The sequence below is a fragment of the Spermophilus citellus genome (assembly GCF_964194105.1).
Source record: "Spermophilus citellus genome assembly, chromosome: 7".
Classification (NCBI taxonomy): Eukaryota; Metazoa; Chordata; class Mammalia; order Rodentia; family Sciuridae; genus Spermophilus; species Spermophilus citellus.
In genome coordinates this window covers 113,336,000-113,358,977 of record NC_138188.1, presented here as the reverse complement: position 1 = coordinate 113,358,977, position 22,978 = coordinate 113,336,000, and the positions used below count along the sequence as shown (strand labels likewise).

Below are 22,978 nucleotides of genomic sequence, written 5' to 3'. Positions count from 1 at the left end.
CAGTCAGGACACCTAGAGTCCAGCATTATTAGGGCCAGTGTGGCACTGAAATGAGACAGCAGGAACCAGACTATCAAAAAAAATAAATAAAAATAAAAAGAGCTGGGCTTGATGGCTCACGCCTGTAATCCCAGTGCTCAGGAGGCTGAAGCAGAAGGAGCGAGAGTTCGAGGACAGCCTCAGCAACTTAGTGAGGCCCTTAAACCTAAGCAACTTAGGAGATTCTGTCTCAAAATGAAAACAATAAAAATAGATAAATAAAAGAGACTGAGAAGCGGGGCACCGTGGTGCAAACCTGTAATCCTCGCAGCTCCAGAGCCTGAAGCAGGATGATCCCAAGTTCAAAGCCAGCCTCAGCAACTTAGCAAGGCCCTAAGCAACTCAGCGAGACCCTGTCTCTAATAAAATATAAGAAAGGGCTGGGAATGTGTCTCAGAAGTTAAGCACCCTGGGTTCAATCCCAAATACCAAACAAATAAAGATACAGCCTAAATGTGCAACCTGAGGGCTTGGTTAGGTAAATTATGCTACACAGATGTAGTACAAATCTTCTCTGCTATCTTTAAAATTATAGATATGTATTTAGTAATGTTTGCACTTTTTAAAATTGAATCTATGTAGAATCCCAAAATGCTACATTACCATTTTTAAGGTATATCCGTGCACTGAAAACAGATTATACACAAAATATTTGTAGTGGTTATTTCTGAAAAATACAATTGTGGGTGACTTTTTTTCTTTTGGTTAAAAATGTATGCTCTACATTTTGACATGATAAATATGTATAACTTTGGTAATAACGGGGAAGTGATTCTGTTGTAAAAATGGAGATAGTCGGGTTAAAAAGGAGGCAGAACTCCCAGTCCCCTCCAGAAGGCTGAACTGGGTCACACTGGCTCACTGTGCACACACAAATGTGCCACCCCAAGTGCCCGACAGGGGCTTCCTGGAGCTCTGTACCTGTTGGTGTGGCATTGCGAGGCTCAGAGGAGTTTGTCTATGTGCCACGTAGGTGTTCTAGGAGAGGAAGCAGCCAGAATTTTGAAACAAGAGGAGGTCATGAATTGAGTGCCATCACTCTCCCACCCCAGTCCCCAACTCCAGGTCCCACTGACATTGTGGAGCACCTGTGCTTGCCTTTTCTTATTGCCACTATTTTTTTTTTTTTGAACCCAGGAGCACTACACTACTGAGCCACATCCTCAGCCCTTTTTTGTATTTTTTATTTAGAGACAGGGCCTTGCTGAATTGCTGGGTCTGGATTTGAAGTCTTGATCCTCCTGACTCAGTCTCCCAAACCGCTGGGATTACCGGCGTGCACCACCACACCCAGCTCCTACTGCTGCCTTACTCAGTCCTACCCACCCTCCTAGGGCCGCACAAGTCCCACTTCCCCACTTCCTTGACTGCCCCTCCTTTGGATCCTTGGGTCTCTAGTCCTCTGTTGAAGGCTTGGGTCTTTCTGCTCTGCATTCTAGTCAGTTACACCCACTTCATTGAACTCCAGGGCGGGGAGGGGGGCCAGGGTTCAATGCTCTGCACTCATTACCTGGCCTGGGCTGGCAGAGAGACAGCACTGCTCTCTGGGAGCCCCTAACTTCAGGCCATGCTCTGCATCCTGCTTAGTGGAGTAGGAAAGCACTCTGGCTCTGCCAGGGCAGAGACAGACCTGGGTTCAAAGTCTGTCTCTGCACTAGCTACTAGCTGTGTGGGCTTTGTCTGCTCACTCTATCCCTCCAAGCCTCAATTCCTCATCCATGATTATAAGCCCTCAGGGTCACGGCTGGTACTCAATTAGATGATAAACATGCTCAATTAGACAGTAAGAATAAAGCCCTAGACATTAGCAGACATTCAATAAAAAGCAGCTGTGTGCAGGTTTCAGTCTTAGGTGACAATAAACTTTATCATCTAAACCTGGACACTTATGGGAATGAAGAGGGACCTAGCAATAATTATGCCAGGTGACAGGTCTAGACAAGGGCAGATCCCAGCCATGGATCACCCTGATGATTGCCACTTAGTCAGGGACCAGGTGGTCATCTCCGAACCCCCGGCCCAGGCCTCCTCCTGCCTCCTTCCAGCCCAAGAGAGCCAAGCCCCTCACTGCTGCTCCTCCCACAGGAGGGGAACCCGGGTACTGCAGCCTGCTGGAGCTAGGAAATGCTCCCAAACGGGGAAGAGAGGAAAGCCTCTCTCCTGCCCCCCAGCCAGGACTCCAGGCCAGATGCCCCCACCACCCACAGACCCAGGCATGGCCCCGGGAGCCCTACCATGAAGACTGAGCAGGTGGGTCAGGCAGCCCTGGATCTTCCTCCAGAGCAGAGGGGCGTCTGGTGCAGCCTGTGTTTGGCTGAATCCAGCCCCAGCCTTGATCAAAGTTCTGGACAGTGGTTCCTCCCCTCACGTGACCTGTTCTGGGAATGTCATCAGGGTCACAGGGCAGAGAGAGAACCTGGGCAAGGCCTCTGAAGATTACAAAATGACCCTAAGCTGCTCCCACCCACAAAATCTTTCTAAAGTGGCAAGCTGGGCACCTTTGGGACCCAAGGCATCCACCATCCCTGGAAGGCACCCAGCAGCTTCACTGAGGTGAGGGCTCCACCCAGGGTCCACTTCCCCTGGCCACAGGTCCCTCCTCCACTCTGTACACGGCCACTGGAGATCTAAGAGGGTTGTGTGTGTGTTGGTCTGTTTGCTGATTTGTTTGTTTAATGAACTAACTTTCTGAACCCTTTCTTAGTTAAAAGGGGGAAAAAACTATAGAAAGTGAATTTCTGGCCCCGTATAAAGTGGAACACTTCCCCACTCAGGCTCTCGAAGGATGTTAGTCTCAGCTTTGGGAGGGAGTGATTTTCCCGCCTCTGGAGGTGTCCAGCCAGGGGCCGTGAAGCCAGCTGAAGACTGTGTGGAGAGTATACAAGTGCAAGTCAGAGTGTGCAAGGGAAGGAATGTGTGTGTCTACGCATGCATGATGAAAATGTGTGAGAGTAACTGTTCGTGAGAGTGGGTGGAGGGTGTGGTGAGAGTGTATGTGTGCCCAGGAGTGTTCATATGATTTCAGGGGTGCAACCCGAAGCAAGCAATCGAAGATCATTTGCAACGCCAGGAGTCTTCCATTCAAAGTAGTCTGAGGGCTTTTTTTTTTAACTTGTTGCATGGTCTTTACCAGGACAAAATAATATTTCTTTTGCACGTGAGCACACTGCCTCAGCCACGCTACAAAGATCCGACAGATTGTACCAAGGAAGCGTTTTTTCAATAGAGACAGGTTACAAATCCACACTTGGCAGAGGAATGCAGGTGTTTCTGAGAGGGACAGAGGCAGTGGACAGAGTGGACCCAGCCCCACTCTGGATGGCACCTCGGCTGGCAAGAGCAGGGTGTCAGCTTCCAGGAGGGGATGGGGAGGAAGAGGCACCTCTGGGGAGCCTCCCTCTCAGGTGAGGGAATGGACCTTTGTCTGAGCAGAATCTCAGGGCATCCACACCCCCAGAAACACAGCTAGTCCATTTGTCAACATGTTGTGGTGAACAAGAGAAATTGGGCATTAGAGAGATCAGGGTTTGAATTCTGACTCTTCAACTAGCCATTTGTAAGGGGTTTTTGTTTTGTTTTGTTTTTTGTATTGGGGATTAAAGTCAGGGGCACTCAACCACTGAGCCACATCTCCAGCCCATTTGTTTTTTATTTTGAGACACAGTCTCACTAAGTTACTTAGGGTTTCACTAAATTGCTGAGTCTGGCTTTGAACTTGTGATCTTCCTACCTCAGCCTCCCAAGCTGCTGGGATTACAGGCATGTGCCACGGTGCCCAGCATAACTAGCCAGTTCCTAGACCATGATTTACTCCAGATTCACCACAAGTCTCTGCATTCTCTTCTGTGGGATAGGTATGGCTGAGGGCTCAGGGAGCTCTGTGTGTGTGTGTGTGTGTGTGTGTGTGTGTGTGCGCGCGTGCGCGTATGTGTGCACATCCACGTGTGTGCACATGTAATCAAACTTCAGATAATGGGCGTGTGGATCATGGAGGGAGATTTACATCAAGAACTCCAGAGATCCTCCATGAGATTAGGGATGAAGACTCTATTAATCTCAAATTTCAGAAACCTGTCCGAGTAGACAGAGATTCAATGGTCAGGGGACCACAGCAAGGTCCTGCCCTTCATCCCTGAAGGGGTCCAGCCACATAATCTGATGAACATTATTGACCTGTGTCCTGTCCCAAAGTCCTGGGACAAGCTGACACCTGACAGGAATGTAAGCGAACACATGACAATCCCATGTGAAGGCCCTTTCCTGAGATGACGGTGTGTTAAAGAACAGTGGGCCCATCCCTGTTAGCATTGCTGTTCCTACACCAGCAGCTGTGGCACCCCTGGGACTAGAGGCCTGAGGGAGGCCTGGGGACATTTAGATACTTGAAGCGATCGCCTTTACTCCAAGAGCATATTCTGAGAGCCTGTGACTTGCTGAGCCTGGTGCTGAGTCCTGACGGGAGCTCAGTCCTGCCCTCCTGCCCTGCACGTGTGAATGTGTTGAGGAACATGCCCTCCGGGTGGCACAAAAGAAACTAGAAGCCCAGGTCCCTTGCTCACTCTACCCCTAGTTCACCAGGTGATTCTGGGAGATTATTTCCTGTCTTGAGTTCTCGAAGCCTATGGAGATGATTTGTTATTTCCTTTTTGGTCCCCACTCACTTTCCAAAGTCCTGTTCTTGGCCCGGAATCTATTTTCTGTGAGGTGTTATACAGGCCAGGCTTGATCTCTGTGGCAAGAGCAGAATTCACAGGTGTGAGACACCCCCGCCCCACGACCAAGAAGTTCAGAGAGGGCACACGTGTCCTGGGTATACCATTTATTGTTGATTCTGTACACCAAATTTGTTACAAGCAGCATCTAGCAAAAGACAGACCCCTAACCCTGCCCACCAGGGTTCACACTCTATAAAACCCTGGAGGCCTAGAAATCGCTACATGCACTGCCAACCACCTGGGACTATTTGCAGTGATTCTCTTAGCAAGGCAAAGGTGATCTATTTTTGCAGGCAGCATGAAAGCAATGGGTGGTGAGAACGATCTCTCCATAGAAGAAGGAACCCAGGATCGGGAGGAGTTCCACCTGGAAGCAGCCTGCCGCACACCCTCTCTCAGCCACAGTGGTGGCTTCCTTCACAAGACGGCCACAGCCTCCCCCGACAAACTGGATTAAGTTCTGGCCGCAGGATCAGCCGTGGGCCAAATTTGAGTAGCTTATAGCTAAAGGGTGGGATATATCCCACATGTGCCCCCACCTCCAGTCATCTAGTGACTTGCTAGCTGTCTGCTCTCCATACATATCCTGAGCTTGGGAGTAGGTTCCTGAATCAGCTCTACCCTGACATCTGAAGTATGGGAATCATGTGGTTGCCCATGAGAAGATCTAGAACCTCCACATTCTCAAGAGAAGGAACACTATCCACACAGACCAACAATTCCCAGGACAGGGGCCAGTTTTTCTTTCATGGCTGGACAAGTTTCCTGTATTTACAAAGTTGGGATCCATACAGTACCAGGTGAGGTCCCAGGGACTTAGAGTATGGGGAGCACCAGGACGGGGACTCCCATTTGCTTTGTTCTCAAGGTGAAAACCCTAGACAGAGCATGAGGTCTTGTGTAAAGGCTGAAGACAGAAGTAAACCCCAGCCTATTGAGAACCTATTGTGACCGTCTTCTGCCCTGTCCCAAGGGGGGCACTGGGAGGGTTAAAGGGGAATGTGCCCGAGCTTTGGAGGACACTTGTGCACAGTAAACACTTTTTAAAATGGTCCTTTCCTCCAACATTGATTCCTTCCTTCCGTGTCACATGAAGGCTGCTGGTGAACGGCAAGGTGGCCTAGAAACCAGTGCACAGAGGGGAAGTGAAGGGAATTCTGTACCCTACTCAACATTTCAGGGACCACTCAGCTCACTCCAGTTCCAAGAATTGAGCAAATACATCATCAATAGTGCTGTATTGAAAAGGGCACTCCATTCAGCTTTTGGGGCCACTCCTTGACCAAACAGCACAGTTCAGAGAGGCCAAAAGTCCTGACAAGGAACAACAGGGCTGATGGCTCCAAACCATTCTGATGGGAGAAAGGAACAGGCAAGCTGGGAAGGGTCATTAACAGGCCCATCCCCTTCACCTGGGATCCACCTGGGTGGGTCGTCTGAAGACACCTGTTCTCAGACCAGTATTTGGGCCAGAAAGGAAGGTATTCCAATGTCATGACCAATGTCAGAAACACCCAGGGGTTCTGGGTTAAGGCTGGTAGGGAGCATGGAATGCAGAGGGTTCCTACCTCTCTCTATCCCTAGCCACTTGTTCCTAAGCACAATGAAACACTGGAGCTCACTCACAAGAAGCACCTGAGTGTTCTGGGTCTGAGGAATGTGATGCCAAACCAGGCTTCCTGTCTGGAGGAAAGCAGACCCACATTCCCTTTCCAGCCCCTGGGCCCACGCGGCAGGCCACTGTCAATAGGACGAAGGTCATGCCCCAAGCTTGGGGCTCCCTTCCTTTTGGGTCCTGGTGAGCCTTACTTAATACACCTGCATTCATTCTGTGAATATTCTGAAAACATTTGTAGACCCAGATTTGCCTTGGGGAAATAATATCTTTTGCCCGGACATCAGATTCTCTGGGACAGCTAAAAGCTATGACATGCACTAGACATTCCTTCTGGGACATTTTGTGTTGGGGAGCCTGGCCATCCTGTCATCATGATGCTGCTGAGGCTTCTTACTCATCTTGTGAGGTAGAGGGACCTAATAAAAGCCAATCAGGATTGGTGGTAGATCCCTGAGACCTAAATCCCTGAGATCAGCTGAAGTTCTTTCTTGGGCAGATATGGAGACCTGAAATTCTTCAATTTTACTGCTTTTATTTCTGAACTGGTGGATCAGTTGTCCAGAGAAAGACATGTGTTGCCTTGAACATAATTTCTTTAACATCTGTGAATATGTGTGTAGCAGGAAAGGCATGAAAGCAGGAATTCAACTATAACTCAAGGAGGAGAAAACCCTGGATCAAATGACTTAACTCATAACCAGATGATAAGTAGGAGGAGCTTCAGAGAGCCACTCCAACCACTGGGACCTGTCAGTGTGCCTTGATATCTGCTGTCTGTGAAAATCCTGAAGTCTTGCTGCTAGCTGACTAACGTTGACGAAGAATTTTTCCACAACATTAGAGGGATCCCTGGTTCCCATTACACTTGAATGTTCAATTAAAAGATCTCATCTCTGAGCTATTTCATTTCCCCCAAACGGAAAGTGAATTAAAAACAGATATAGGCATATCATGCCCATAAAAGGGCCCAGGCAAGGAGCCTCCAATGAGCTGCAGCTTATCAGCAGGGAAGACACTGTGGTTGCATGGGCCACTGTAGTTAGGACACTTCTGACCTGGCTAGCCTGGGTCCCTCCAGATCTCAGGGTTTATTAAGATTCCTCTCCAGGCCAGTCTCCTGTGCTGTCCATATCACATCTTTGTCACCTTGGCAGCTGGGCCTTTGCAACAGCTCGCCATGGGGGAGCAGTGAGGCCCTTGGTGAGAATCCAGGTAAGTCCATGTCATCCTCAGATGTTCCAGTCCTTCAGTAAAAGCTTGGGTTTGGGGATTCTGGTGATGTTCTGTTCTTGATTTGACACTGATCACATGGACGTGATCAGTTTGTGACAATTAATCAAGCTGTACCTTATCACGCTCCCACTTTTCTGTATGTATATTATACTTCAATTTTAAAAACTCAAAAAGAAAACCCCTAGGGGTGACTGAAAGGACCCCCAGACACCAGGTTTCTTTCTCCATTCAGTACCAATAAGCTGATTTTAGAAAGTAAATGGTTTTAGAAGTCAAAAATTCTTCACGATTTTATTCCACAAAGGACTAACAATTGCCAAGCAAACTTTGTAGTTTGGAATTATCATCCTCTACAAGGCTGAGTTTGTTGCACGTGTGTCTTTCTTTTCTAGACAAAAATCACAAGAGAGATCTGATGGTAAATCTATGTCCAGGAATTGAGTCGTATGGGATTCCTTCTTTCTTTCACCACATCCTCCAAGCCGGGGGGGCTCAGCAGGTCTTAAGAAACCAGCTAAATGATTTGAAGCCTTCTTTGAGGAGAGAACTCACCCTGCCTTCAGGAGCAGAAAAGTAAGGGGAGAGAACTTCCATCTGAGGGGACAGGGTTAAGCCATGGCACAAAGAAGAGAAGCAAAAGAAGGGAAATCAACTTATACAATACTCTGAAGAGAGGGGCTGTCCTGGTGGAGAACTGTTCCCACAAAGTGAGCAGGTTTTCTCACCATTGAGTCTACAGAGGCCAGGAGGGGGCCTGGGTGCAGGGAAAGTTGTTCTTGAAGGAAAGGTGGTGAGGATTTGGGGGAAGGCCCCTCTGAGCGAAGCCCAGGCATATGAATAGGAAATTTGCCAGGGGGCTTTTCTATAGCCATGTGCTCTCCCTGGTGGTAAGAATGTCCTGTGAGACCTGCTTCTCCACAGAAGAATCAGGCAGGTCAGGACAAGGTGGGGCAACTCTCTCTAGGGCCTGGAAAGAGCCCTGAGAGCCTGGCTCTGTGGACCCAAGGGTGGAGGCAGAATGCTCACAATCCCAGATCCTCCAGTCTCTCCTTTCCTGAGCCCTGCTCCAGCCTGCCTTCCTAACACTCATTGGGTGCCTTCATCTGCATCAGGACTGCTTGGCTTCTCTTCTTGCAGCAGCAGCAGCAGATGCAGGCAGCCAGGGAACAGGCCAGGGCAATAATGCCAATTACAATGGCGGCAATGGCCAACCCACTTTGGGGCTGGGTCATGCCCCACGTGTTGCGGTCATCTGTGGCCTCAATGGTGGTCAGATCAGTGTAGTCATCTGCAGAGCTAGTGATCTCAGTCGTAGAGGAGATGGATGTGGTGTCAGGATAGCTGGGTGTGTCAGGATAGTTGGGTGCGTCTGGGTACTGCGGCGCATCTGGGTACCGTGGTGCGTCTGGGTACCGTGGTGTGTCTGGGTAACGTGGTGTTTCTGGGTAGCTGGGGTAGCTGGGAACCTCAGGGATGGCTGGGGCCGGAACACTGGGGCCAGGGACGTTGATGATAATGATGGATTGTCCTCGAACATTGGCTGGGCTGGAACACACTGGGAGAGTGTCTGTCCCTAACCTACCCTTGTTGATCAGGAGCCAATTGCGGAGCGGAAGGATGCTTGAGTCGCACCTCCAGGGGTTGTCATACAGCCGAAGCTCACACAGGTTCCCCAAGTGATCAAAGATGCCCATGGGCAGGTTCTCCAGCTGGTTGTTCTGCAACTGAATGGTCATGAGACCGTTGACATTGGCGAAGATATTCCCTGGGAGCTGTCTGAGGCGATTGTTCTGCAGAGAGATGTTCTGCAGGTTGGCCAACATGCGGAAGACATTCCCATCCAGGTCCTGAAGTGCATTGGTGTGGAGGGACAGCTCTCGCAGGTCTGTCAGTCCATTGAAGGCACCCGGGGAGATGAAGCTAATCTGGTTGCGACTAAGGATCAAGACCTGCAACTGGTGGAGGTTGCTGAAGATGTTATCGGGTAGAGAAGTGATATGGTTGTCATAGAGCCAGAGCTCCTTCAGGTTGTGCATGGGCCCGAAAATCCCTGGGGAGAGCTCCTTCAGGGAGTTCCCAAAGAGTGTAAGTCGGTTGAGCTGGGGCAGGTGCATGAAGATGCCGGGAGGCAGCTGGGAGATGTGGTTGTTGGACAGATAGAGCCTCTGCAGGTTCCGGTTGTTGTGGAAGAGGCCAGGCGAGAGCATGCCGATCTGGTTCTGCTGGAGGGCCAGCTCCTGGAGGTTGCTAAGCCCATCAAAAGTGCCCATGGGGATGTCCGAGAGCCTATTCTCATATAGCCGGAGCACCTGGAGGTTGCCCAGGTGCTGGAAGACCCTGGGTGAGAGGTGGGTGAGGCTGTTCTTGCCCAGATTGAGCTTGGTGAGTCCCACCAGGTGGTCAAAGACGCCATCGGGGACGTATTCCAGGTGATTGCCATGCAGCTGCAATTCCTTGAGGTTGCTGCACTGGGAGAAATGGGCGGGCTGGATCTGCACCAGCTGGTTACTAGACAGAAGGAGAGACTCCAGGTTGTCCAGTCCCTGGAAGAGGCCAACGGGCAGAACCTGAAGCTTGTTGTTGGCAAGGCTGAGGTAACGCAGCGAGCCCAGGTTGCGGAAGGCACCAGGCATGATGTGTGACAGCTCATTCTTCTCGATCCTCAGGGCGATGAGGGCCGAGATGTTGAGGAACGGGGACTCACTGAGTTCGGTGATGTGCGTGTTGAGAATCTGCAGGCTCATGGCGTTCCAGGGCAGAGGCGTGGGCACTGCCACGATGCGTGCCCCCGTGCACTCCACCTGAGAGGCCCTGGAGCAGGTGCACTCACTTGGGCAGCCATAGTAGGCCAAGCCTGCAGTCCAGGCTTGGCAGCCCACCAGCAAGAGGAGGTAATGTTTCAGCAGCATGGTCTCTGCAAGGAGACAGCACGTGTTAGTCAGGGTCACCTCACTGACACTGTGACTAGTTCTTTTCTTTGGTGGTGGGTACTGGGGATTGAACTCATGGGCACTTGACCACTAAGCCACGTCTCCAGCCCTATTTTGTATTTTATTTGGAGACAGGGTCTCACTGAGTTGCTCTGTGCCTGGCCATTGATGAGGCTGGCTTTGAACTTGAGATCCTCCTGCCTCAGCCTCCCAAGCTGCTGGGATTACAATTGTGCGCCACCCACCAGGCTTACTATGGCTTGTTTTAAGCCAACACCAACCTTGATATCAGCAGTGGCTTGGCCTCAAGTGCTATCTATCATCTTGGACCCAGTTCAGTGCTCCCCTCTGCTCTGGTCAGCAAGCCTCTTGGCCTTCCCCCTGCCTCCCCACTTCCAAGCCTTTGCCCAGGTAGTGCCCTCCACTCAGAGTGCTCTTCATCCTCTTCCAAATCTCCCCCATGCTTCTAGGTCTAGCTCAAATGCCATCACTTTGAGGAAGCTTTCCCTGTACCATGAATCAGTATTCATTTCCCGCCCATGCAGGTGGTCTTCCCAATCTCTCCATGGACATTCCACAGCTGGACAGTCACTGTGTTTCCAACTATTTCCTTCCCTCGTTAATATGCTTTTCAAGGACAAGGGCCACATCTTTCATCCCTACATATTCCTTAAGGTGGGAACTATATCTTATCCAGCCCTGTAGCCTTCATAGCAGCTAAAAGGATGTTTGAACATGGCCTTGTCAGGAGGAACAGAGAAGGAATGAGAACAAATAAATAGGTCCTGAGCCTGGGAAGATGCTCAGCCTACAAATGTGGTGGCCTGCCCCGAGGAGCAGCAGCAGCCAGGAGAGGGAGGACCACACTGCTGGTGTGCAGAAAGATGGAGGGAGAGCCCAGCTCTTCCCCCTCCGCCTTGCCCCGCCCAGCCCATCGCCACCCCAGCAACCTGTCCACATGTGTTTCATGGAGGTTTAATTCAAACCACCTTCCAATGCAGAGCAACTGTCTGCAGCTGGGGAGGCTGCTGGGCCCCAGCCAATGCCTGGGACCTGCCTCCTGGAACTTGAATCCCAGTTCCCAGATGGCCTGAAGTAAGTTCCAGAAAACTTAGACCCACTCAGAGAGGCCATCCGTGATCTCGACCCAAGGTTCAAAGGGCCTGTAACTTCTGAAGGGTTGGGAGTAACTGCTGCTCTTCATTTTATGGGGAAGCAGGGAAACGGAGGCTCAAGTATTAAATCCTAGGTGCCCCAACTCCTAGGTGAGTCCTTTGTTTATGCAGTTTGTCTCTCTCTCTCTCTCTCTCTCTCTCTCTCTCTCTCTCTCTCTCTTAATGAGCAAAACATCAGCGTCAGAGGAAGGAATTGGAAATGATGGCATATAAGGCATACACGGGCTGCGTGGAGAAGGCCCTTGTCCGGCTTCTCCCTGTGCCCCTGAACTCATGGGGGCCTGAGCCTGCAGCATAACTCAAAATAATGCAGGCTTCCCGCCCTGGCCTCTGCTCTACATGCTGCTTCCGGACCCTCAACAAGGCGTCTGAGGAAAACCCCAAGCTCATCCCCATCTACACAGGCTGAACTCTTCACTTATTCCCAGCCTGTCCAAGCCCTGACCTGTTATGATTTCATTAAGGATTTAGCTAAGTACGCAGCACAGTGGTACAAATAAAGGAAAAAGAATAACTTGGCTGACAGAATCTAGACGTGAAAGAATGGGACCAGATGAAGCTGTGGACAGATCTAAAATCATGAACTTGTAAAAAAAAAAAAAAGCCCAAATCCCGAAATTGAAAGCAGAAAACTAACTGCTTAAGCAGGGACCACAGAAAAAGCGGCGCAACCTCCACCCCAAGAGAAGCACTTTATATATAAACATGCACATAGAAAGAGGCTGCCCACAACAACTACCATGACCAGAGACTGCATCAATAGAAGTATCAAGCGTGGAACAAAGGAGATGATAGATAGTCTCAACTCTACAGTCCCTGATCAGGCCACACCTGTACTGCCATGCTCAGTTCCATTCTGAACTTCAAAAAGGCCAATGACAAAGTGGCTTCTTGAAGAAATTCTCTAGTTGATAGTGAGAAGACCCAGAAACCAGAACATCTGTGCATCCATTGAAGGAGGGGCGGAGGAATGGCCAGAAAGAGAGAAGGCGTGGGGAGCCCAGGAGCACTTTCCCCAGTATACGTACAGGGCCACCCTGGGATAAAGAAAGCAACCAAACTCAGCAGTTCCAGAGGTCACAGCTAGTGCACAAAAGTTTCAAAGTGCTGGGTTTCAGCTCACCATCAAAGAGAGTTCTGCAAAGCTCATGGCTGCAGCATAGAGGCGGTCAGCTCCCCGCTCCTGGAAGTGCTGAAGCAGAGCTGAACCACCTCCCGATGAGGAAGCTGCAGAGAAGCCTCCACACCTAGTGAGGTATCGGATTAGAAGGCAGCCAATGGCCCTCCATCCCTAAGATTTCAGGATTCTAGGGCCGAGACCCAGAGGGTGGATATGAGATCCATTTACAGGATGACTGTTCCTATGTCAGGGCTCTGTGCAGAGGTGTGGTGTCTGTCCTTTCCCTGGGTATGTGTGTGTGACAGCTGACCCCCAGACGGACTTATAAAAGGTGAGGCTCTGATGGTGCCTGGTGTGGGGCTACCCAGTGCTCATGAATTGTCACCACACATTCCTATGCCCAGCACGCTCCGAAAACAGTGTCACAGCCCAAATACCCAGATGAATTAAGAGCCCGTCACCTGAAAACAACTGTGTTGTTTCCTCACACGTAAATGAGCACGTAGGTGGAGGCTCCTCTGAGGACCCACCTCTTGATGGCCTTCTCTGAGTCTGCACCCCTTAGCTGGGAAGGGGTGTCAAGTCAGGCCTGTGGAGGGTCCCTCAAGGGCCAGGAGGAGGAATGGAGAGATAATTCCCTGTGGGAAGAGGGCCATTCCCTGTTGTCTAAAATGGACCACACTCAGTGTGACAAAGATTACAAAAATTTGCAGACTGTCTTTTTATAAACCCTCCCGTCTGCAGAGCCCACCCGGCACCACACGCAGCCAGACGTTTCCTGTTTTCCAGCACTTGTGATTGTCACCGCTCCAACCACCCCCAAAGGGCCCACCTCAGCCCAACGGCAGGAGCCCTCAGGGAAAGAAGGGGCGCAGGAGCAGGCCAGGGCTGGGCCCCTGGATCCTCAGCCAGTGTGCAGACTTGTGTGGCCCTTAGCCCTCAGGAGCCCAGCACACAGCAGACTAATAGCCCACGCTGTCCAGTGTCGCTTGGCAGCCGACGGATGGCAGTTAAAGGCCCACGAAGCACCCTAATTACACCTTCCTCCCTCAGGCAGCCGTGCGCGTCCTCAATCACTGCAGAGACTCGGTCCAGCCTCCGTCCAGCCCCTGGAGAGGGGGTCCACCTGGCGTCTGCCGCTGACCCATGAAGTCAGCGAGCCAGGCAGAGAGACAGAAGGACACCCAGACAGCTCACCTGGACACTGACGCGGCCCCTCCCCAGGAGGAGAAGCGATGGAACCAGGCACGCTGGCGGTGGATCTCCAACAGAAACACCCTGTGACTCATGAGTGAACACATAATTAGCCTTGAAGCCTTGGGCTTTGTTGGTTGGTGAGTTGGGACTTTTGGGGTTTAATACCATCGTTCACATTCCCTAAACACAAAGCTCCCTGGAAGGACACACCTTCTTATTTCAATGCCACAAAGTAAAACATTCAGAAGGAGCTCGGAAGACCCACATTCTGCTCTGTTCTGAACACTAAGGTACAGTGTGAGCGGAGGTCAGTGCTCCAGGTCTGTTTCCCCTTCCTTCTGTGAGGACTCATTAGGCCCGAGCAGCTCTAATACCTTCTGACTGAAGGCAGCAAGGAGATGCAACTGGGACTCACCTTTCTCCTCTCCTTTCTTTCCACAGGTCACACTGGATCACCTGTAGTGCCACCTGGCCTGGCCTCATCTGCATGCTGAGGCTGAAGGATCCTGCACTCATCTTGTCAGACCCACCTCGTGTCAGAAGTTTCTAAGCAAGCCAACCCACTAGCCAATCTCACGTCTTCACATAAACATGGTCATTTCAGGACTGGGGATGTGGCTCAAGCGGTAGCGCGCTCGCCTGGCATGCGTGCGGCCCGGGTTCGATCCTCAGCACCACATACCAACAAAGATGTTGTGTCCGCCGAGAACTAAAAAATAAATATTAAAAATTCTCTCTCTCTCTCTCTCTCTCTCTCTCTCTCTCTCTCTCTCTCTCTCTCCTCTCTCACTTAAAAAAAATCATTTATTTAAAAAAAAAAAAAACATGGTCATTTCATGGGACCCAGGGCCTGAGAGGGATCCTGCACTCCCCCAGGCCACCTGGGGAAACTGAGGCCCTGGAAGAGGCTTCCCCGGGTCTAGGCCCTCTCTTTTCAGAGGGCTTCTTAATTGTGGCCTTTTCTGCAATGAGATGGTCCCCAAGCAGCCTGAGGTCTCCCAAGGGAGATGCCAGGTTTGGAGCTGTGCCCGGCTCCCAGCAGCCAGGCTTGTCCTCAGGACAACACCCTTGCTCTTGCTCTTTGGTGCTCAGTGCATTGGGTCCAAAGTCACTGAAAGACTCAACCTGGAGTCCAGGCCTCAGTGGGTGCAGACCTCCCTGTCTCACTGACCTCACCCCAGAGCACCACGTTCAAATGGCCAAGAAAGCTTGTTTAAGAACTGAACTCACAGGTTTTCCACTGGAGTCTTAAGTGAGTTAATACATGGAAAACACCTAGACTCATTCTTGGCATAAAGTGAGTACACAACAAATGTGAGTGATGACTGTTGCTATTTCATTGGAGAGTAAAATCAGATCTCTGGAAGCTCCACCCACAGAGACCCTGATTTCTGGATCTCTGGATCTCCACCTACAGAGATCCACAATTAACAAACCCCCAAGCAGCTCCAACGCAGGGGTCCACAGACCACACTCAGATACACCTAGTGTGGCCTAGTCCAGCTGGGAACCCACACCCACCGCCTGTACCTCTTACTACCAAGAGCACAGACAGAGAACCAGGATAGGGAGCCGGAAGGTCATGCCACAGGCTGGTCCAGCTCCCTCTGACAGCATTTCCTTCAGCGGCCCATTCTGCACCCCGTCAGGAATCCATAGTTTGCCTTAAGTTGAGCCCAAACGTAGAAATTGCTTCCAGACACAGCATTTAGAGCACAGCGGGTCAGAGATACAAAGGCCTGTTGAGATGATCAGGTCAAACCATCTGGCTGTTTTGTCGATGAGAAACCTCAGGGGTCTACAGGGTAGAGGGGACTTGCCTAAGGTCATGCAGTCTGTTGAAGAGTCCTGACACCCTGTCAGGGTCCCCAACCACAGAGCTGGGCAAACCCCTAACCCTTATTACCAGGCATCAGGGCCTTGCTTACTCCCTGTCTGGTAGGGGGAAAGAGGTGGCTTTACTTCTCCATTTTAAAATCATCTACAGCTGGGGCTGGAGTAGTGGCTCAGTGGTAGAGCACTTGCTTGGCATGTGTGAGGCCCTGGGTTCAATTCTTAGCACCACATATAAATAAATAAAATAAAGGTCCATTGACAATTTAAAAATATTTTAAAAAATCATCTACAGCTCATACACAATTCGTTGTCCACCTGTCTGGCATTATCAGCCAAGTTCAAGTGCCTCTTCCTGTTGGGCATGGTGGTGCAGGCCTATAATCCCAGTGGTTTTGGAGGCTGAGGCAGGAGGATCACAAATTCAAAGCTAGCCTTAGCAAAAGCCAGGTGCCAAGCGACTCAGTGAGACCCTTTCTCAAAATAAAATAAAAAGGGCTGGGGATGTGGATCAGTGAACTCAAGCGCCCCTGAGTTCAATCCCCAGTACCAAGAAAAAAGCACCTCTCCCAACTCTTGTGCTGCGTGGTTCCAGGGCTTTCTTCTTTAAGGCTACTCTGATGTTTCTGTTGGTTCAGTTTCACCTAAGTATCCTGGAGCAGGGGAGCCAAGGAACAGAAAGGATCACCGGAAGAAGCCGACCCCAGTAATCCAACACCCACAGCCCCATTCATTCACAGGTCCCTGACCTAAGAATTCTCTGCCCTAAGCATTCTTGAAACTCTAAGGCAAGGCTGACTCATCCTCCAACTGTTCCATTGTTGACCCCCATCTCTCAAAGCCCCTCAAAATGCAATAATGTTCATTGTTTTAAAAAAGAAAACTAATAAAACATTTTTTTAAAAGCAATTCCTTTACAACCCCTCTGTGGGGATCCTCCCAGGGTTGGGGGAGGTTGGCTTCCTAGGGAGGCCAGAGCAGGGCTGTAATTAGCTTGGCAAGAGTGGCAGGAACTACTGACACGCTGCCCAGCACAACAGGGAGAACTTCCCAAACAGGACTCTTCCCCAAGAAGCCAGGGTCTACGAGCACACCCTTTCTCAGGGCAGCACCTAGGGGGCCCAAGCAGCTAGAAATGGATCAGTCCCTGATCCAAACACCTTGGAAGTTGTTTCCAACTGCTGTGTCCCAAAGCCGAGAGAGACAATGAACCCCTGAAGCTGCAGTTGCTCTTTGGTGGTCAGGAGTTAGGGAAGCTAATTACCATCTCTAATCACAGCCTTCCGAGTGTTTCCTGGCAGCACCAAGTCGGGGCAGCTTCTCTCCCATCTCTTATTTCTCCACATCTGGATCTAATTCTACGGGTGCCTCACCACTCTCTCCATTTATGAACAAAACAAGGTAATATCCCCCAACCCTGGGAGAACCTTCCTGCTCTTTCTAGGGTTCTATTCAGAGTTCCTCTGGCCCTGAACCCTCTCACAGGCCTGCCTCACTGTTGACACTGCTGAGCCTGCCCAGCTGACTCAAGACCACAGGAAAATTGGACTGTCTGGCCCTGAATTTACCCCAGATGTTCACTGGATGCAGAATGAAAGTGGCAGCCGTCAGGAAATTTCTAAGTTAGGGAGCAAGTGGCTTCAACTCATCTGAGTGCTGCCTGTGATTAGGTGATAATCCCAGATAGCCCTGGAGTAGAAGGTGGAGCCTGACACGCTGGCACCCAGCTCCTTCCATCGCATCCTGTGTGTCATGGCATCGAGGTGCAGCCTGCCCTGAGGTAACACATTTGATCCTGGAGGTAGAAGGGCTCTCCCAAATTTTGGCACAGGTGGGAAGGTCCCAAAAAAGGTCTGGTTTTCTACAGTTGGTTCCTCTACATTGGAGCAGATATGCAGGTAGAGGTGCAGCAGGCCAGTTTTATGTTCACAGTACCCTTCCTGCAGGTCCACCTCCAGCCCCGCCTCCCTGCTCAAGGCATTGGCTCCCAGGCACTTCTTGACTAGTAACAAGAGGGGGAAGCTGCCAGAATAGGGTCACCTAAACCACACACACACACACACACACACACACACACACACACAGTTAGGATCCAAACTATGTCTGAGTCCACAGCTGTCTTCCAAATGGGAACTCCCAACCAGGCACCCGCACATCTGCTGAAGTCACATTTGTAGCAATTATCAGTCTGAAAATCAGAGGACAGGTATCCCCCCCTGGGAAACAAGGTGAAGGAAGCCAAACGTCCTGGAGAGACACAAATTCAGGGAAGGCAACAAGTAGCATATGGAAGAAGGACAACGATTCAAATAACCCTAACTTTAAATAAATAAATAAATAAATAAATAAATAAATAAATAAATAAATAAATAAGCAACACTTACCCCAATTGATCTAGTATCTAGAAAGTGGTAGACCGGGTGGGAAAGTGACGCCATGCCATAAAGGAGTCAACTCTCAACCCATCACCAGTCTAAAGCGGCTCTCAGCACCTTCGACAACTCCCGCCCACATCAAAGATGCTAAGGACAAGAGGAACAAGAGGCTGGCCAGCATCCCCAGGCGCTGGGGCGGTGGGGGCACAGATTGGCACCCCCCCGGACCCCGAGCCCCGGCTCCACTTGGCACTGTCTTGAGCGCATTCCCAGGCACCACTCCAGCCCTGCCCTTTCTGAGGTCGCTCCAGGGGGAGCCCAAGCGGGGTCCGCAGAAAAGGGAAGAGGATGGCTGCGGAGGGGTGGGAGTGCGGAGGGGTGGGAGGGCGGCTGCGGAGGGGTGGCAGGGCGGCTCGCCCACTTACCAGCAGCTGTCGCCCGCCCGCCGCCGAAGTCGACCAGAGGGAGCTCAAGAGGGGGACGCGGGACGGCTCAAGGCTGCAGCATGAGTGCCGCTGGCCCTGCCCTCCCGACATTTAAACGATCCCGGGCGTGAGTCACTGCAGGGGGCAGTGTCTGCGCCGGGCGGGGGCGGAGGCGGGGGCGGGGGTACCGAGGGCTGCGGCACTACCCCGATGTCCTGGAATGGCACGGGCGGACGCACGACCTGCGTTCAAGTTTAAGGGGTGTTATTGGAGCGCATTTTAAAACGACAGTTTCTTCTTTTCTCCCCCAGGGTTCCTCTTGGGTTCTTTGGCTGCATTGGCGTGGGTTGCTCAGGAGAAGGTAGTTTCCCCCGGCCCCAGCCCCCTGGCCAAGTGACCGTGGACCCTGCTGCCACTCACCGGCCCAAGGAGCCAGCCCTGCTCTGCTCCTAAGAGCTGTCCCCAGGGCCGCTCGCTGTGGCCCTAGAAAATGTGTTCATTTTTTTTCTTTTTAAAACTTTTTATATAAAAATAGCTTCAAACTTACAGAATTTGCAAGAATAATACAAGGAACACTGGTATGCTTAACCCAATTCGCCTGGTGAGAGGATTTGGAGAACATTTATTTTAAATTACAAGGAAAGGCAAAAGTACCCCCACTGAGTCTCTCCTTAAAACAGTGTTTCGGTTTTCTTCCGGATGCCATCCTCTGTGCCCGTTCTGCCTGCTCCCAGAGCTGGGTTAGGAACAGCAATCAACGGGGCATGTCTGAGAATGAAACGTGCGTTCTTTTTTGCCCTTCACCTGTGCATTACAGCCCATGACCTGTCTACCCTCTGCCCCTTCCTGGTAGAGGACCAAGACATCATTTCTTTTGTGGGGACTGAGGAAATCACAGTTGGAGAGGCAGGAGGCTGGCAGTCCCCAGGTTCTCCTCCAGGACTAATCCTCAACATGCTATGAGCTGCTTTGGGCTGAAGCCACCCTGCCCTTCCCTGGCTCAGTTTACCCTCTCTACCAAGCAGGGAGAGTGATATTACACTCAGTGCCTCACAGAATGCCAAGAGCCTTAATTAATGTTTGCACTGTGCTTTGAGATCTGCGATGAAAGGCTGACATAAAAGTGCATAGTGTTATTACTGAAATAGTCGTTTGGGTGGCTTGCCATGGTCATGCTCTGCAGCCTGAATCATACTACATTCCTCCTCACCTGGGCACCGTGATTCAGAGCCAGAATCAAAAAGTACTCTGACCATTCAATGACAGGAGCACAAGCAGGGTAGACACTGTTAGGAGTGAGTCCTACTACCACCACCACCACCCTCACCCCCCACCCCCTGTCTACCCCCAGTCTAATCTCTTCAATCCTTAACCTCCCTTGGAAATCACATTCCACATGAAGAACCCATTCTTTCACTGCTGAGGCTGCCACATCCCAAACCAGGGGTAATAACTTCCTGTCCACTGAACCTGCGAGAATGATTCCCATTTCCCTTCTTTTCTGAATCCTAACTGCAGCCATTCTGTGCTAGGCCGGTGCTGGGAGAGTTATGGACCACACAGGCATGAATTGGATACACTCCAGGATGGACATTCAGCAAACACTGCTGTGAGACAGAGACCATGAGGGACTTTTTAACATCTATATGTCACTTCATATTTTATGACATTAGGGACCAGGTGATTGTTGTGAGGAAACTTCCCTGTCATAAGATCTTAGCAACCCACTAGGAACCAGTAACATCCCCTACCCCAAGCTGTGAGAGCCAAAAATGTACTGGACATTTTGCATACACGTGTGCATACACACATATACATGCACACACACACTGAGTGGAGAATTACTGATCTATCTGAAATTTCTGTGAGGGGAGTAACCACTTCCATTTTACGGATAAGGAAACTGAGACTTGGGCCAGTTAACAAATTTCCCTGGGGTCATATGCTGAGAGTCGGAACCAGGATTTAAGACCCAGCTTGCAGATTGTGTGCTAAATTTGCACCACCACTGGATTGAATACTGGGATACACAACCTACTAGAGATAGAACCACAGTCTGGTTTAAACTGTGCAGAGCTGGGACTGTGAGGGGATGAGGGGAGTGAGGTCATGGCAGAACCTTCCTCATGGTAAGGCTGGGAATGCGCACGCATCCGTGGGGACGGTACTGGAGTTTCATGTAGAAGGCCACCCTAAGAAATGAACAGGACCCAGACACGTGGGGAAGTGGAAAAGCATCTTGTCAGAGAAGGAGAGAGAGCACTTGACCAAATATCATATTTGGCTGGAGCCCAGGTTTGTGGGGGTCCTCACTGAGGGCTGGGACGCCTCCCTGAAGGGCATCTCTGCAGGCAGAAAGGGGCCACCATGGATGTTGCAGGGAAGGACAAGCACACTCAGAGGCATGTGCAGGAGTGTAGTATGGCTGGGCTTCAAGGTTTCATGGCGGACCCTCAAAGCACTCAGGGCCAACCTCTGTGGCCCTTAAGACAAGACATGGGCTTCAATACAGAAACCAGGCCATGCAGAGGGACCTTTTCTCCAGATTGGCGGTGCCACAGAGATCCAGCTGCAAGAGCTCTCAGTTTCAGTCCACCGAGACCCCTTCTTCCAGGGGGAGGCCACCCTCTTCTCAGAGAAAAACAAAATGACACCCAGTTGGCCCCCACAGTTGAGATGGATCAGCCTTATTGACATCACCACAGGAGGTATGACCTCAGGGCACACTTTGTGGGGGGGGGGGGTGGGCTGAGAGCCAAGGTTGCCTCAGGGCTCCAGACAACTCTGATCTTTCCCACCCACCCACCTTTGTGTCTCTACTCTGGGTCAGAAGCTAGAATCCAGGGGATTGCAGGTCACAGGCCTGAGCTCCCCTCTGTGGAGGAAATCCTGCACAGGGACTGGATAGGGGCAGTTACCATCCGACTTAGTCCACCTCAGGGTGAGGGGCATTGCCTCACCATGAAGCCCCTGGTAGACTGGCAAAATAAAAAAGGTGGAAAACATGCAAGGATGTGGGTGGTCTCACACGGCTGATGCTGATGGGAATATAGATGGGTAGAGCAATAGCTACGAAAATTCAAGGTATGTAAATGCACTCACCAGTGTCAGGTGTACTTAGAAAGACACGGTGGTGCGTGTTCACAAAGCTGTACTTTCCAGGATGTGCAGTGCAGCACTAAATATAAAATGGATCATTTTAAACAACGTGTCCGTCCATGAGACTAGCCACATAGGTCAAGAAAATCCACAACAAATAGACAATTTAAAAAGATAAGATACAACCAGGTGTGGTGGTACATGCCTGTAATCCCAGCAGCTTGGGAGGCCGAGACAGGAGGATTGTGAGTTCAAAGCCAGCCTCAGCAAAAGCAAGGTGCTAAGCAACTCAGTGAGACCCTGTCTCTAAATAAAATACAAAATAGGGCTGGGGATGTGGCTCAGTGGTCGAGTGTCCCTGAGTTCAATCCCCAGTACCAAAAAAAAAAAAAAAAAGTGAAATACGTCTTTATTTGCTGAGAAGAAAAATTTATCAGCAAAAGAGGCAAGACATAGATTATGTAACACGGTTGCATATATTGACTTTAGAAAAAAGACATAAATGTATTATTATACCTCCACATATAGGAAACAGTAACGAAAGCAATCTAACTATCTGTTGATCATAATCACACAAAAGGTTAAAAGTTGGGGCAAAACCTGTGTCCTCACTGAGTGGCCCTCAGTGCCCACAGAGGCTGCATCAGAGGGCCCTTCAGGGCTCCCATCTCTGCTGGGTCCCTCCCACCTATTTCCTCTCCACAGCCCCTCCATCTACTCTGTTCTGCTGTCCCTGCAGTGGCCCCTCTGTTTTGGAGGCAGAGAAGGCCATGGACCCTCAAGGTCCCAGTGAGTGGCCTGTGGCTCCTGGCTAGCTCCTATGGTCCTGGCTGTTCTCTGAATATTCGATTGTTCCTCAGAGCAGTGAATCCCAGAGACAAACAGGCATCCCCTTTGCTCAGTGGACGCCTTTGTAAAATAACTTTAATGGAGTGTTCTGCCACTTCAGTCTTTGTTGATTTACTCAGTTTAATAAGAACTTTTCAATACAGATGAGGAGGAACAAGAAAGAACAGTGCAGTGAAGGAAAATGTTATCTACCTAGACGGTGTATATGTGTACACTTATATACACACATGTGTGTCTTTATCCACTTCTGTACAACTGGGCCTCTGTGTCCATGGGTTCTGTAGATACAATCAACCAAGGATTAGAAATGTAAGCAGGCCCATGATGATTGTGTCTGTACCAAACATGTGCAGATTTTTCTTCTCATTAT

General features: G+C 50.5%; 1 protein-coding gene and 1 long non-coding RNA gene across 4 annotated transcripts in view; both read right to left on the bottom strand.

Annotated features, from left to right (window-relative positions):
• LOC308652804 overlaps positions 1–14,731 on the bottom strand; it is a 603,613-nt gene extending 588,882 nt beyond the window's left edge. The window contains exon 1 of the long non-coding RNA XR_014022899.1: positions 14,635–14,731. This is a non-coding gene — a long non-coding RNA (uncharacterized lncRNA). The remainder of the gene's footprint in view (positions 1–14,634) is intronic.
• LRRC15 (leucine rich repeat containing 15) lies at positions 8,231–18,721 on the bottom strand. Of its 3 annotated transcripts, XM_081300867.1 has the most exons (3): positions 18,661–18,721; positions 9,019–10,519; positions 8,231–8,946 (listed from the first exon to the last, which is right to left on the bottom strand). In XM_081300867.1, the coding sequence occupies exons 2-3, from the start codon at positions 10,512–10,514 to the stop codon at positions 8,685–8,687; spliced, it is 1,758 nt and encodes a 585-aa protein (XP_081156993.1). In that variant the 5' UTR covers positions 10,515–10,519; positions 18,661–18,721; the 3' UTR covers positions 8,231–8,684. The 3 variants fall into 3 exon arrangements, with proteins under 3 accessions (XP_081156993.1, XP_081156991.1, XP_081156992.1); XM_081300865.1 differs by having other exon boundaries at positions 8,231–10,519; XM_081300866.1 differs by lacking the exon at positions 18,661–18,721 and adding an exon at positions 14,028–14,051 and having other exon boundaries at positions 8,231–10,519.
• Positions 18,722–22,978: the final 4,257 nt, after the last annotated feature.

What these genes read in the sequence shown, in the direction of transcription:
- LRRC15 (XM_081300865.1), bottom strand. Translation starts at nt 10,514, where the DNA reads ATGCTGCTGAAACATTACCTCCTCTTGCTGGTGGGCTGCCAAGCCTGG.